The sequence below is a fragment of the Pleurodeles waltl genome, chromosome 5 (assembly GCF_031143425.1).
Source record: "Pleurodeles waltl isolate 20211129_DDA chromosome 5, aPleWal1.hap1.20221129, whole genome shotgun sequence".
Lineage (NCBI taxonomy): Eukaryota > Metazoa > Chordata > Amphibia > Caudata > Salamandridae > Pleurodeles > Pleurodeles waltl.
The window spans coordinates 1,861,931,024-1,861,947,872 of NC_090444.1; the positions used below are offsets into that span (position 1 = coordinate 1,861,931,024).

Genomic DNA, 16,849 nt, shown 5'->3' on the forward strand with positions numbered 1-16,849 from the left:
TTTTCATTTAAAGTATTGTTTGTAAATCTTGAACCTGTGGTTCTTAAAATAAACTAAGAAAATATATTTTTCTATATAAAAACCTATTGGCCTGGAATTGTCTCTGAGTGTGTGTTCCTCATTTATTGCCTGTGTGTGTACAACACATGCTTAACACTACCCTCTGATAAGCCTACTGCTCGACCACACTACCACAAAATAGAGCATTAGAATTCTTTATTTCTGATGGATACAACTACCTGTGGATTCCTCACCTCATGAATACTCCCATGGCGCCAGCATTCGACGGAAATCTTCTTTCTAGTCTCTGCACGTCGACGAGGACGTCACTGTCGCCCACGCGACGCCGTCTGACGTCATACAGGCAATAAGAGGTCCTCGACGACGTGCGGACGTCAGTTCCCTTTTTTCCGTGCATTCGAAACGGTTATCTTCGAGGGAGCAACTGTTACTCTTGCGGTTACAGTGTATATCTTGCTGCGTAGTCTTTCGCTGTGGAAATAATGTCGCAGAGAAAGTCTGGATTTAAGCCTTGTCGTGAGTGTGGAGGCAAGATGTCGGTGACGGATCCTCATTCCGATTGCCTTTGGTGTTTGAGCTCCGACCACGACGTCTCGACTTGTGATTCATGTCAGCACATGAATCCAAAGGCTCTTAAAGAACGTGAGGCGAAGCTGTTTATGGCCAAGTCAAAGGAGAAGCATCACGAAGTCTTCTCCAAGACATCAGCGTCATCGAGACTCCCGGCGCCGTAGAGAATCTCGGCGTCATTCAAGGGAGGCTCGTTCCAGGTCTCCGGATCGGCGCCGAAGAACATGGGAGGTCAGCCCCACGGTTACGCCGCATCCTTCGACGCCGTTGCCTTCTCCGGCGTCTCTAACTTCACCTGGACAGGCGTCGGTGATTGAGGTATTGGAGCCTCAAGTGTTTTCTCTGGCGCAGACGCCGATGCCGGCGTCGGGGTCGCCTCCGAGACAGGCACCCCAGTATCCGGCTTTTCCCACCCCTGGAGCCGATAGTTCCGCATTCTTGAATGCGATGTATGCCATCTTCCAACAGATGGCTCCAGGGGGTGCTCCGGCTGGGCCTTTGGCCTTTTCTTTGGGTGATCCTGCGCCTCTTCGGCCGGCACCCTTTATGCCCTTTCTCCCGTTTGGGAACGTGGGCTCGGCGCCAGTGTCGGCGCCGGTGGCCGCTCCGGTGGCTTCGGAAGGATTGGCCCCAGGGATTTCCATCCCGTCGACGTCGAGATTTCGGCCTGTGACTCCGGTGGGTCCATCCGTTTCAACTGCTCTTCAGTCGGCGCCGAAGTTACCTGTGGCGCCGGATGCGGCGTCGGTGGCTTCGGAAGATCGGCGCCGATCTCCGACTTCGGCGGAGGCATTGTCGACTCCGCGGATTGAGCAACGACTGCATTCAAGGAGACGTGCTCTCCGGGTACTAGAAGAGCAGGAGTACCAACGAGCCCTAGAGGAAGGAGAGCTAGAGGACTCTGGTGATGGGCTGCGTGGACTGGAGTCGGCCAGTGGGCTGGACACTTCCCCTGAGTGGGACCTTTCGTCCCCGGGGGAATATACTGAGGAGGCTGCTTCCTTTCATGCAGTGGTACGGAAGGCAGCTAGTTTTTTGGACCTGCCTTTGCCGGTGGTGGAGGCGAAACAAAACCTTTTGACGGAGGTGTTACATCCGGCCTCAGCCGCGGCGGAGCCTCTGTTACCTTTTAATGACGCTCTGCTGGATCCGGTTTTAGAGGTGTGGAAGAGGCCGGCATCTTCCCCAGCAGTTCACAGAGCCGCGGCCAGGAGGTATCGGGCGGCTCCAACTGACCCTGGTTTTCTGTCCAGGCACCCTACGCCGGAGAGCTTGGTGGTGCAGGCCTCCTGTTCGTCCAAGTCAGCGCCTGGTTCTTTTCCGACGGTGCCTGGGGACAGAGATTCAAAGAAGCTAGAGGCGCAGTCGAAGAAGATTTTTTCGTCCTGCAGTCTGGCGTTAAAAGCCACCAATGCAACCTGTATCCTGGGGAGGTATATTCATGCTCTGATGGATGACATCTCCTCTTCGTTTACAGAGCTTCCCCAGGGTCTTTTGGATCTTGTCTCAAATGCCCAGGCTGCTGCGACCCAAATTATCCAGACGGGACTGGATACCACCGACTCGGTAGCCAGAGCAATGGGCACAACTGTGGTGGCAAGGAGACAGGCCTGGCTCCGTAACTCGGGCTTTTCGGCTGATGTACAGTCCACATTGTTGGATCTCCCGTTTGATGGGGACAAACTGTTTGGGGCTAAGGCTGATTCGGCCTTGGAACGTTTTAAGGATAGCAGGGCCACGGCTAAGTCGTTAGGGCTCCAAGCTCCTTCTTCCACGGCCTCTTCCAGATTTTTCAGGAGGTTTCGTGGATTTGGGCGTGGCTCTTCCTCCTCTTCCTTTCGGGGAAGATATCAGCAACCTGCCTCTTCCCATCCCTATAGATCTTTTAGGGGGAGAGGTAGGGTCCGCACCAGAGGAGCCTCTCAGCAGCACTCTGCCTCTTCCTCATCCTCTGGCGGGGTGCAGCAGGGGAAGCAGCCTTAGGCTTCCACCATTTCCAACTCACGCCTCTCCTGTAGGGGGAAGATTACAGCATTTTCTCACCAAATGGGAGACTGTTACGTCGGACAATTGGGTTCTCAGTGTTGTGAGAAAAGGCTACACCCTTCCTTTTCGGGAGTTTCCGCCCCTCATCCCGCCCGCCCTTCGTATTGTTCACAAGAACACCTCCTGTTGCTAGAACAGGAGGTAGAAGTCCTCCTTTTAAAGGGCGCGGTGGAGTTGGTCCCGGAGCAGGAAAGGGGTCAAGGAGTTTACTCAAGGTATTTCCTGATTCCCAAGAAGGATGGTCGTTTGAGACCAATTCTGGACCTGAGGATCTTGAATTGGTTCCTCAAGCAGGAAAAGTTCAAGATGCTGACCCTAGCACAGGTGCTTTTGGCGTTGAACATGGAAGACTGGATGGTGTCTGTCGACTTGCAGGATGCTTACTTTCATATCCCGATACTCAAGTCACACAGGAAGTATCTCCGGTTTGTGGTGGGATCGCAACACTATCAGTTTGCGGTCCTTCCGTTTGGTCTTACTTCAGCACCTCGAGTCTTCACGAAGGTGATGTCGGTGGTTGCGGCAGAGCTCAGAAGGAAGGGGATAGCAGTATTCCCTTACTTGGACGACTGGTTGATCAAAGCCAAGTCCCCGGAGCTTGTGTTGCGTCATCTGCAGTCAACAACCCAGTTGTTGTTCGACCTGGGTTTTTCGGTGAACGAGCCCAAATCTCACCTAGAGCCCTCTCAGCGCCTCCTGTTCATAGGGGCAGTACTGGATACAACATTGGGTCGGGCCTTTCCTCCGCCTCAGCGGATTCAAGATATTCAGGATTTGGTTCCAATGTTTCGAAATGGAGCGGTAGTTCCAGTCCTCAAGGTCCTTCGTCTGCTCGGTCTTTTTGCCTCCTGCATTCTGTTGGTCACGCATGCTCGCTGGCACATGAGGGCTCTTCAGTGGTGCCTCCGAAGGCAGTGGTCTCAACACAGAGGGGATCTAGAGGGTACTGTCAAGATCTCCAGAGATGCTGCTGTGGATTTGAAGTGGTGGATTGTAAGCAACAATCTTTCGCAAGGAAAGCCGTTCCAGCAGTCGCCACCAGTGGCCACAGTCATAACGGATGCTTCCACTCTAGGGTGGGGAGCTCATCTGGGGGATCTGGAGATCAAAGGTCTTTGGTCTCCAGAGGAACAGATTTTTCACATCAATCTGTTAGAATTACGGGCTGTACGTCTGGCTCTCAAGGCCTTCCTCCCTTCCCTTCGTGGTCAGTCGGTACAGGTCCTAACGGACAATACTACCACGATGTGGTACATAAACAAGCAGGGAGGAGTGGGGTCGTACCTTCTCTGCAGAGAAGCTCTTCGACTATGGTCCTGGGCAAAGGACCATCGGATTTGCTTGATAGCAAACCATCTGGCCGGAGTTTTGAACGTGCGTGCGGACAGTCTCAGTCGCCACTTCTCGGCAGACCACGAGTGGCGTCTCCATCCAGATCAAGTCCGTTTAATCTTCCAGAGGTGGGGGTTTCCTCGGGTAGATCTGTTCGCCACTCGAGAGAACGCGCATTGTCCGTTATTCTGCAGCCTTCAGTATCCGATGCAGGAAGCGTTGGGGGATGCGTTTCAAATGACCTGGTGCGGCCAGTTGCTTTACGCGTTTCCTCCCATACCCTTGATTCCTCGAGTATTGAGGAAGATTCGCCAAGACCGGGCTCTAGTAATCTTAATAGCTCCGGATTGGCCAAGGAGGGTGTGGTACTCCGACCTTCTCCAACTCTCAATGTGCCCGCCGCTCCGTCTCCCTTTCAGGGCAGACCTCCTCTCGCAGTCGCAGGGGCAGGTTCTACACCCCAACCTCCAGAGTCTGCACCTACATGCCTGGAGATTGAACGGGGCAACCTGAGTTCCTTCTCTCTCCCGCCTGAGGTAGTGGATGTTATATTAGCGGCCAGGCGACACTCCACTAAATCTATCTACGCTAATAGGTGGTCTAAATTTGTTGCGTGGTGTGGAGAGAGGCAGATTGATCCTTTGCATGCTCATCTATCGGACGTTTTGTCTTTTGCTCTATCTCTGGCGCAGAAAGGTTGTGCAGTGGCTACCATTAAAGGTTATTTATCGGCCTTGTCAGCCTTCTTATGTCTTCCAGACCAACCATCTTTATTTAAATCCCCTATTGTTATCAGATTCTTGAAAGGTCTTCTAAATCAATATCCTCCAAAGCCATTCGTTATGCCGCAATGGGATTTGTCCTTAGTCCTGACTTTCCTTATGGGGTCCCCTTTTGAACCTATGCATTCTTGCCCCTTGAGGTATTTGGTTTTAAAAACAGTCTTCCTGATAGCTATAACATCAGCAAGGAGAGTGAGTGAGTTGCAGGCCTTATCAGTAAAACCCCCTTATTCAACTTTTTATGGGGAGAAGGTGGTGTTGAGGACCAAGGCTGCTTTCCTCCCGAAGGTTGTTTCACCCTTCCATTTGGCTCAGGCAATTACTTTGTCCACGTTCTATCCTCCGCCTCATCCTTCCAAAGAGGAAGAAAGACTGCACCGTCTGGACCCAAAGAGAGCGTTGAGCTTCTTTATCGATAGAACAAAGGATTTCAGGCTGGAGGATCAGCTGTTTATTGGATACGTGGGCAAGAGGAGAGGAAAGGCAGTCCACAAGAGAACACTATCCAGGTGGGTTGTTCTTTGCATTAAAATATGTTACTCTTTGGCAAAGAAGGATCCTCCTGAGGGCATTAGAGCTCATTCCACCAGAGCTAAGTCGGCCACTTCGGCCTTGGCCAGAGGTGTTCCTGTGGTCGACATCTGCAAGGCCGCAACTTGGTCGTCCCTTCACACTTTTGCAAAACATTACTGTTTGGATTCTGAGGTTAGAAGGGACGGCCATTTTGCACGGTCAGTGCTGCAGGATTTCTTGGTTTGACCATTTAGGCACCCACCGTCGGGCGTGGTACTGCTTTGGGACTCTATTCATGAGGTGAGGAATCCACAGGTAGTTGTATCCATCAGAAGAACGAGTTACTTACCTTCGGTAACGACTTTTCTGGTGGATACATTAGCTACCTGTGGATTCCTCACGGTCCCACCCGCCTCCCCGTTGCCTTTCTGGTCTTACCAAGTAATCCTTGAGTGCGCTCCTCTTGGTCTTTGAGGGTGCAATAGATGTATATATAATATATTTATATATATATATATATATGTATATATGTATATATCTTTGTGTATATACTTGGTGTGTGTATATATTTTAAAAGAGAGAGTTTTATATATATATATATATATATATATATATATGTACATAAAAAGATTTACAGTTATTCATACAATGTGGTGTATTTTTACAATATAATGGATGTTGCCTTGCTCTTTCATTGCATTGCCTGGTTGTTCTCATGCACGTAAAAAATGATTGGTACTGACGTCCGCACGTCGTCGAGGACCTCTTATTGCCTGTATGACGTCAGACGGCGTCGCGTGGGCGACAGTGACGTCCTAGTCGACGTGCAGAGACTAGTAAGAAGATTTCCGTCGAATGCTGGCGCCATGGGAGTATTCATGAGGTGAGGAATCCACAGGTAGCTAATGTATCCACCAGAAAAGTCGTTACCGAAGGTAAGTAACTCGTTCTTTTTGCCACTATCTTACCTCAAAGGGGAACCCTTGGACTCTGTGCATGCTATTTCTTACTTTGAAATAGTACATACAGAGCCAACTTCCTACACCCAACATCCCTGTGCTGAGAGATTGGTGGTCCAAGCCTCCTCATCTTGTGTCCACCCTGGCCCCTACTGCTCCACTGGATAGGGAAATCCAAGAGGCTAGATACCTTCGGTAAGAGAATGTTGTCTTCCACCATCCTGGCGCGACAGTCGGTGAACCCCACATGCTTAAGGTGCTGCTTATGGGCCCGGAGGAGACCAAGGGTCATACTCCCTCAGGCTGTTGCAGGTGGGAGGGCTGCAGCTAAGTTCACCATCTGATATGGTCTTGTAATGACTGACTCACTGGGCAGAGTAATTGCATAGTCTGTGTCCGTGCAGTGCCACGCCTAGCTACGATCTGGCTTTTTTAGGGATGTACATCCTTCCCTCAAGGACATGCTCTTTGATGGACCTTGCCTTTTTAGGCGCAGTGGAATACAGAGTTGAAGCGCTTCAACAGCAGAGGTACAGCTTGGTCTTTGAGCTTGTCTATGGCCCCTCGACAACCCAAGCCTCCCTTTCGCCCCTTGTGTGACCATAGAAGAGGTCTCCAACTGTGCTGTACCCTCAAAGCCATCATAGCCAGCAGGCTTCCCAGACTTTCCGTGGCCAAGGGCGTGGGTCCCAGAGACCACATGGGCCAGCAGTCGGGTCAGTCCATCGTAGTCTCCCCCCCCTCCCCCCCCGCACACACACACCCTCCAACCCCACCCCCACCATTGGCAGTCAGTAACATCGGACTGTTTGGTGGCAGGGATTTGTCGTTGTGGATGCCTGAGTTCTATAGCAGTCACCTGGGGAATGTGCAAATGTGCTCTTCTCCTGGGACTGATGGAATGAAACCTACTTTACAAGGAACCAGTCCTGAACTAGAAATGCCCACTTCCCTGAAGTGGCACTTCTTGGGTAGTGATGACAAAACTACTGTGATCAGCAGTGCAGGTTGTCATACGGAGTTCAACGACACCAAATAGTATGAGGCTGCTCCCCTGATATCTAATATTACAGCCAGACTTAATAATCCTCGGCTTCCCATATCACTGTATGGTTAGAACAACTCATGTGTAGAACAAATGCGTGAGTGTTATGCACTTCCCTGCCACGCTCGCCCTTGGTCCACGCACCTGCCTGCTAATGCAGGTGACAGTTTTGTTCAACCAACAACATGGGGCTTGTGTACCCTGTGTTGACCTGAACCTACAGGCTTTGTTCCTATAAGGACATACACAGGTGTAAATATATGCACTGTGGTCACTACGGCCATCTGTGCCCACCTATAGGAACCACTACACCCGGCTTGACCATGTACACCTGTGGTTGGAGAGGCTAACCCCCATCCATACCTGGTTCTGCAGGGGTACGATAACCTTGCACCCTGGTATCCATGGCAGTCTCAATCCCTATGGATGGCGTGTGCGCTTTCACTCTGCATTGCCAGAGGGAAAGGGCTCCGAGCTCTAGGCGTTTGAATCGTATGGTCCCCTGATGTAGTAAACTGGCTGACCATGGAGATATTGGGGTTGTGCAGGAAAATAAGTTTTGTCAACATATAAGGATGTCCTATGCCATCAGTCTCCCGCCCTAATGTCCCATATTGGGGCTCACACTCAGTAAAGACCGTAGGGGTTCCATGGGTAGCGTGAAAATTATCTGGTATAGTGGACATCCTTGTCTGGTATCTATGGAGAGTTTGTCGGATATAGTGTTGCCTGTGCCTACTCTGACCGTGTTAGAATAGCACACCCCGTCTATGAAACTGGCAAAGTTCTTTCTAGTACTGCAAGCAGGTACAGCCCGGACCACAGTTTGGGAACCACTGTTCTAAGCAAAGGGATCCATAAATAGTCTCCACTTGATGAAGCGTCACCAAAGGTAAGTAACATGTCTGTCGGGACTTTAAATCTCTTTGCCCGTGCCACCTCATTGGTCCCTATTTCACACCAACCATGCCCCTTCAGCTACTTCCAGTCAGACCTTCAACGTGGTGGTCCCGCCATTTTCTTAAACTTCCAGCCGTTTTGTTGCATCCTCACTCCCCACTTGACCTTGTCCCTCAGGTAGGTTGATGGTCTAGCTCCCTTATGCCTGTTCCGCTGATTGACCTTTGCCAAAACTGTGCCTTTCACAATAATGTTACCAAAGTCAACAACTTGGCACTCACATTATAAAGATGAGACCTATTGGCTCTGCTAATGCTTGTTAACTTATTGATCCTGCTTTCGTGTTTCTCTTCTGAGTGCATGCCTCAGTCTTTTTCTATTACTGCTTTCTTTCTCATTACCGGCTTCGAACACCTGATTGTACTGTTTACAATACTAATAATATGAACTGATCACTAGAAGGCGCTTGTTGTCCTGCTTTGCCTCTTGATTAAAAAAAAAAAAATTAGCTTCTAGATTTCTCAGCACTGTACCTGCTTACACGTACACCATGCCTTTCTCACTACAAGAAATCCCCAAACAAGGTCTACAGAGGTACTGTATCCATTTATTTGCTATCAGTTGAATTTATGCACCCAGCTCCTTTAATCCCTTACCAGATAGGCCTCCCACACATGCTAATCATTTTTTTGGGCAATTTGGAGGTAGTTTGCCCTAGGGCTCCATAACCTTTTTTCTACATAAGGTGTCCAGGCCAAATTTGCATCCTTTTTTCCAACACCATGAAGATTTTAAGGGTACCCACAGTTTGTGAATTTCCGAAGCGCTTCTAAGAAAATAGGCAAAATATAGCAAAAGTTTGAGTTTTTGTGAAAAATAGGTAAACATGCTCCAGATAAGTGTCTGGTTTTCCCTAAAAATGAGAAACATGCACTTTATTGTACTAAACTCACCATCTTCCCAGCTTTCAGAAACAAGCAGAGATTAATCTAAACCACAGTTTTAGCTTTTTTGTGTAGTTTAAAAAAAACAAAAAAAAGAATTGTAGCCTATTTTTCTGCTCTCAACCTACCTCCAGTTTGTGGTGAAAACCAATGTGAGCCATTGGTGATTCCGGATAGCAATCGATTCCTGACAGGTAGACAGCTTTCCGAATTCAGCAAGGGGTCAAAAATGTGTAGATCCCTTAAGTTTTTTTTTTTTTTTTTTTTACCAAGGAAAATAACCGTTGAACTAAAGAAATATTGAAAATGACTAAAAAGAAACATCTATTTGTGGCAACATTTTTATTTGTAGCTTCTTGTCATGATGGTAGATTTACATGAGTAATATGCAATTAAGTCTGCTAGACTCTTCTAATTGCTGGGATAGATGTTTTGTAGGTTCATCAATAATCCAAGGTACTCAGAGCCTACAGCTGAGCTGCACCATACAGTGTTTTTACATTAAGTACGAAGTATAGACCAATTCATATAGTGAGATGGGCAGAGTGAATACTATCCAGGAAACCCATGCATTTCTGAAATGGACACAAGATAGGGAGTTTAGGAGCAGTGTTTATTGTACATCCCCGTACTAGTGTAATATTTACAGGGTATTTTTCAGAATGTCGTCTCTTATACACTGGCTTACATTTGAAAGGCATAAATGCAGCAAAATGCAATTGGTAATAGCAAATGTTCAACTATTCTGTGCTCCCATAAGTCTTCCTACAACAATGGTACATGACTTGTGTGGGTAGGCCTAGTGGTCGCGAAAGTAAAGGGGCCAAAACTCAACCTGGACGGAATCACATTTTCCCACTGAAAACAGACTCCTTACTACCCCCAGAATCCCCCCCCCCCCCCCCCCCCCGTTGTAGGTTTTGGGCAATAACTCAGCTGGCACTTAGGGAAAGCTAGCCAGCTTGTACATTTTTGAAAACTAGACTACACTCTTAGGAGTATCCAGGGAGGGTCGGCTTGCGTTGGTTTTAACAGTTTACTGACTTAAAATAAAAAAAAATAAAATAGTTTCTTCATTTCTTTGATGGAAAGTTCTGGATTTTGTGGGTAGTCACAAACGTTTGTCCATCCGGCATTACCTACTGTGCCCCCCCACCTCCCCCATCCCAAGTCTCCTGAGATTAAAAATGTACCTTACTTGAGTGGGTAGGCTTAGTTTAGTGCCTACAAGAGGAAGCCGCCCAAAATGCAACATGGATTAATCAAATTTTTCTACTTTATACCAGGCACTAAAAGCAGAGCTATTAGGATTTATTCTGACTTTTATGGTCAGTCCTACCTCATTCCATTGATTCCCCCCAGATGTGAGGTCCCGTGGTCACACTCACTGGAACCAGGCTATAGCCGTCTGATGAACCTATAACAAGGGTGAGCCCAGTCCTGCGTTGCTTGTGTTCAGGTTCAGGAAGGACCTGAAAGCCCAGTTTGGGCTGGACAGTTCCCATTGGAGCAGGATCTAGATTGATTTGCATATAGCTGGGTCCAAACTGAGGAGGCATGGTGTGCAAAATAACTATAGATGTGGCCTGTGTTGTTACCAGTGGCTGAGATTAATTCAGTCATTCCATTCAGCACTTTTTGCATACTTTAGGTAGTTTTGAAGCTGGCACAGGCGATTCATCACATATGTTCCTTGATTGTCCCCTTCTCTGAAAATTCTGAGATAAAATTAACATGTATATTAAGGAAATATTGAACTTTACACTTCACAGGAAATTTGCTTCTACTGTCCTAGCTCCGTCATTGGACACAGACAAACTTAATAAGTGGAAAGAGTCATGAAACGTCTCTGCACATACGATGTGGGAGTGGTAGAGCCATACTGCAGGTGCTGAATGCATCACAGCACAATACCCTCCGATCTCTGTGCTTTGCCCAATGAGGGGGAAATTAGATGCTTAGCTGCTGAAGTTCAAACCACCATAATTCAAGGATATGCTTCAGCCCCTTCTACACATCCCAAATCTGAAGGAATGAACTACCTCGCTCGTCAGTATCCTGCTAGCACTGTATTTGGGGTATTCCTCACTTCTCTCACCTACATTTCTAGTCTTTTCCTATGTTTCCTCTGTCTCCTTGTCTCCCAAGCATTACTTTATTACCCGTGCTAATAATATAAGTGCCCAACTAGTCTACTATTGATGTGATCTAGCATAGTTCTCAAGTGCAAATCACACTTTAGTTATACAAGAATCACTATAGATTGAATATAGGTTGATAATGCATCCGAGAAAATCAATCAAAATGTTTAGAATTAAAAGGAAGGGAAGATCATGTCTCATCCAGAGGGTTGCCCAAGGTAAGTAACTTGTCCCGTTGGTGGGGGTGAGTGGCCAGCAGAAGTTGGGGTTCTTGTTTCTGCTGTTCAAGGACACTCCGGTCCTTGGCGAGGGAGGGACTGTGCAACCCAAGGATGCCGGATTCAACAGTTTGTGTTCATTCTTCTCAACAGCTGAAAAGGTGAGCTCCCTCGGGAAGAACTGGCACCGCTTCTGTCTGAAATGTGAGCGCTGCAACAAGACACTCTCTGCTGGCAGCCATGCCGAGGTAAGACCACTCCCTGGAGCCCTGGGCGCCCCCACCCAGCGCCTCTTTGTATCGCTGGGATCTTTCCTCTTACTGATTTTATGATGTCTGTGTTTTTATTCATTTAAAGCAAAAGGATACCAATGCGCGTCACTTAGTCAAGGAAAAGCAATTCTATTTCAAGTCGACATCTTACTCAAATCAAAAACACAGACCAGTCCTTCAGTTGTGTTTTTCCAGGTTAAAAAAACAAAACAACACTTTGTAGCATAGTTTCAAATGTTGATCAACAGTATTAAAAGTTTAGTAATTTTATTTATACAACGCTCACTCCCCCATATGGGAGGCCGATGCGAAGACTTCAAAGCGATCATACAAAAAGGTGTGATATCCAGTCGTGTCATCATTGCTGCGGCTGATACATCCCACCTAGGAGCACATAGACACTCAGAGTTTGGCGTACGTTCTTCCTCTTGGCTTAGACTCACTGGATTGAAACCTGAAGCTCAGGATTGTATGATGGAACAACTAATGCGAGAACCACGCATGCCTGAACAACACGGTCAGAACAAAGACCGCGATGCCACCACAAATGGCTTTGCAACGATTTTTCGTTGCAAATGCATGCATAGAAAAGGCATGTGTGGGAATGGCATGCGTGGTTCTAGCATGCCACCCCCACCCACCCTGATCCTAAAACCTTCCCCTCCCCCCAACACCTGCCTGAAAAACAAAAGTACCCCAATAAGCCCACTCCCCTAAAAACCAAACTACCTCAACCTGACCCCCAAAAACCAAACTACCCCGATCCCTCCACCCCCCAAAAACCAAACTTCCCAACCCTCACCCTTAAAAACCAAACTTCCCCCACTCCTAAAAACAAAACTACCCCGACCCACCCCTGCTCCTAAAAAACTACCCCGACCCCACACCCTAAAAAGCAAATTACCCCGATCCCCTCGCACCCCACCCCTAAAAACAAAACTACCCCACCCCTAAAAACAAAACTAACCCGAACCCTCCCACCCCTAAAACCAAAACTACCTTGCTCCCCATACCCAAAAACAAAACTATCCGCCCCAAGCCCTTAATCCATCCCCAAAAATTACCCCTCCCACTTATCTTCTGCGCCCTCTCCCGATCAACTCTGCCTTTTTCTCTGCCTTAACCACGCATATGCGTTGTTCAGCACATACGTGGTTAAGGCAGAGAAAAAGGCAATCATTCTGGCAAGCGTGGTTACGCTTGCGTTGTTCACAGCATCATTCTTCAGGATTCGTCGTTGGGGACGTTTCCCAAGCACAGCTCACATGATTTTAAACCTCACATTATTTGACTCATGTTGATGACAAGATTTCTCGCATGAAAACAGAACTGGACACTTTGCAGGCAGTCCGATTGGAGGAAAGAAAGGAATACAGGAAACCTTCCTGCAGACCCTGTGACTGATATTACCCACTGGGAGTTTAAACCCCTTACTGGTATCAAGGTCAAAAGCAGGTGATGTATCCATCCAGAGCAAGAGGAGGTCACCAGCAGTCTGACCCAGCCACAAAACCTACAACCTGTGGCAAATGAGTTCCCACTCAACCCAATCTCCTCCTCGTCAGTTATACCCTCTAGTGGTGGGGATACATTACATCTTATCTGGAAGAGTGGAAAACCATAACCAGTGATAAATGTGCTCTGAATATTGTAGAGTCTATATTGTGTCAGAATACAGCATCACCCACCAGCAGTTCTGCAAAGGAAGCCATACCCTTTTTATTGGGAACAACCTCAGCAACAAGTCTCTATCCTCGTGAGAAAAAAAGCTGTGGCAAGGAACCCAACTCCTCACAAAGAAATGGGTATTCTAGTTAATTTCTAGTGAAGAAAAAAGGACCAAAGAATGACTCCAGGCGTATTCTAGTTCTGAAGACAGTGGAGTTCCATAGAAAAGTTCAGAATGTTGGATCTGCATCAGATGTAGCCCCAACTCCATCAGCAGGATTGGCTATGCTCCATAGATCAGCAATATGCCTATTTTCACATACCAGTAGCCACAAACATTGCAAACTTAGGTTTACAGTGGGAAGCTATCATTACAAAGTCCTTCTGTGTGGTTTTAAGTCTGTACCCAGGACCTTTCCAAAATGATGTTTGTTGCAGCACACTTCAGGAGGTTGACGATATTGAAGAATTGGTTATCAAAGCTTTAAAGTATTACCAAGCATGCTGACTTTTCCAAATTGCTCACTGGGGTTGCATGTATATCACAACAAATCAATTTCCATCCCAGTACAATATCTTCATTTCATGGGAGGAGTTTTTTTGTACAGTAAACAGTGTTTCCTTCGGAAAAGAGATTATCTGTCCTTTAGAAATCTCTTCTGTGCACCGGAAGAGAAGTAAAGACAGACATTGATCTTGGTGCGCATGTGTTACACTTAAGTGCAAATCCACTCCTTCTCTACTGTAGTACGGCGATGTCACGGTGCTGCCATACATCGTCATTTAGCAGTGCACGGGAGACATTACTGGGAGAATTCTTTACATTCAGCCTGGTACCTGGGATATTCTGAAAATGAGGAATGTATGGTTATAGTATCCACCAGAAAGAGTTAGTGAAGGAAAGTTCCTTGTTGGTTTCAGTTGCATCTTCATATGTTAGGAACTGTGCCGTATCCACTCAGATACTTTTGCTTTGAATGAAATGCTTTGTATAATGCCTAAAGGAGTGAATAAAAGCCTAGGCTTCACTTTTTTTCCTGTGAAATGAGAAGCCTGCAGTCGGTGTTCATGAACCTGCTGTTATGTGATATGACTGAAAGGTTGTGGAACGGTAGGAAGGTAGTTATTTCTTAAGTAAGAGGGCGCGCAACATGAGACTCGGCCATTTCAATTCCAAGTGATTGGCGTTCTGATTTGAATCTGATGTTAGCTAGGTTTGTTGGCTTTTTTTTTTTTACTTAACCCCTGACCCATACCCCCTCATGTCCCCCTTCGACAATATTTGATTTTCTTGGCCGCATAACATCAGAGCCCGCTTTATTCCTTAAACCCTGTATGATCTATTTCTGATGGATACAACTACCTGTGGATTCCTCACCTTATGAATTCTCCCATGTGCCAGCATCCGACGGAAAATCTACTTCCCAGCTCTCTTCGTTGACAAGGACGTCACAATTGCACGGCTCCACGCAACTCTGACGTCACTGTGCCAATAAGAGGTCCTCACCGGCGTGCTGATGTCAGTTCCCTCTTTTCCGTGCCTTTGACGCTAACTGTTTTCTCCTAGCTCTCGCTACTGTTGAAGGTGTTCATCTTGTTTCTGGTTACAATCTTGTTTCTGGTTACAATGTCTCCTCCTAGGAAGTCTGGATTTAAGCTGTGTTGAGAATGCGTAGGCTGCATGTCGGTCACTGACCCTCATGATGATTGCCTTTGGTGTTTGAGCTCCGAGCATGACGTTGTAGTGTGTATCCTGCCAGAGCATGAATCCTAAGGCTCTGGCGGAGAGAGAGGCCTAACTTATTGGCCAAGGCGAAGAAAGGACATCACAGGTCCTCTTCTCACACTTCGTCGAAGAAACACAAGAGGCAACATTGTCATGACTCTCGGCGTCGCTTGGCTCAGACGTTCAAGGTCCAGGTCTCCATCTCTGTGGCACCATGCGACGTGGGATGTTAGTCCGACACTGACTCCACAACCTCAAGCCCTCAGGCTTCTCCAGCGCCGTTGGTCTTCGAGGTAGTCGCACCTCCAGAGAGTCCTCGCTTTTCACCTGTGGCACAAGATTCGAATGCTCAGCAAGCGCGGGTGCAGCATGGAGACCAGGGGTATCATGCCTTCCAGGATCGGATCCGGCGTCATTTTTAAATGCCATGTTTTCTATGTTTAATGCTATGGCCCATGCTGGTGCACCGGCTGGTCCCACGGGTCCTTTAGCATTTTCGTTGGGCTCCTTACAAGGCAGCACAGTTTATGCCCTTCTATCTGGCTTCGGGTGCTGGTTTCGGCATCAATGATGTCGCCTCGTAGTCATGTGGTTCCGATGACGTTGCCTTCTAGAGGGTCTACGGTTCCGATTTCATCACCTTTTCAATCGACGCCGATGATAGCGCCTCAGGTGTCCGCGATGCCAATGGGATCTGCTCTGGTGCCAGATGGCTCCGGATTAGACCGAAGTCAACCTTCTCCTGTTTCGCGCCTTTCAGTTCTGAAGCCGGTGTCATGGAAGTCTGCTAATTCTGTCAACGCCAAGGTTAGAGGCCAGACTAAGGTCACGTAGAAAGGCTTTAAGACTTTTGGAGGAAGAAGAGTAGCAGAGGCAGTTGTTGGAAGAAGGGGAGGTTGTGGAGCCCTTGGGAATTTCAAGGGCTTGACTCGGCCAGTGGGCTAGACACTTCCCCGGAATGGGACCTTTCTTCACCAGGGGAGTTTGCGGAGGAGGCGGCCTCTTTCCATACTGTGATCAGGAAGGTGGCAAATGTTTTGGGATCTTCCGTTGCCTGCTGCAGAGGTCAAAACAAATATCTTGAATGAAGACCTGTGTGCAGTGGAGTTGGTTCCAGAGCAGGAAAGGGGTGAGGGTTGTTATTCAAGATATTTCCTGATTCCCAAGAAGGATGGTCGATTGAGACCAATCCTAGACCTGAGGATTTTGAATTGGTTCCTCAAACAGGAAAAATTCAAGATGCTGACTCTAGCACAGGTACTTCTGGCGTTGAACAGAGAGGATTGGATGGGGTCTGTCGACTTTCAGGATGCTTACTTTCATATCCCTATACTCAAATCGCACAGGAAGTATCTCCGGTTTGTAGTGGGGTCGATACACTACCAGTTTGCGGTCCTTCTATTTGGTCTTACTTCAGAACCTCGAGTCTTCACGAAGGTGATGGCAGTGGTTGCAACAATTCTCAGAAGGAAGGGGATATCGGTATTCCCTTACCTGGACGATTGGTTGATCAAAGGCAAGTCTCCAGAGGTCGTGTTGCATCACTTGCAGATGACAACTCAGTAGTTGTTCAGTCTGGGTTTTACAGTAAATGTGCCCAAGTCTCACCTGGAGCCCTCTCAGCGGCTCCTGTTGATCGGGGCAGTACTGGAGGCAATATTAAATCGGGCCTTTCCTCCGCCTCAGTGGATTCAGGACATTCAGGTGTTGAT

General features: G+C 47.7%; 1 protein-coding gene across 1 annotated transcript in view; it reads left to right on the forward strand.

Annotated features, from left to right (window-relative positions):
* CRIP3 (cysteine rich protein 3) overlaps window positions 1–16,849 on the forward strand; it is a 276,234-nt gene that overhangs the window by 67,530 nt on the left and 191,855 nt on the right. The window contains exon 2 of the mRNA XM_069236386.1: window positions 11,625–11,719. Within this exon, the coding sequence (XP_069092487.1) occupies window positions 11,625–11,719 (95 nt within the window). The remainder of the gene's footprint in view (window positions 1–11,624; window positions 11,720–16,849) is intronic.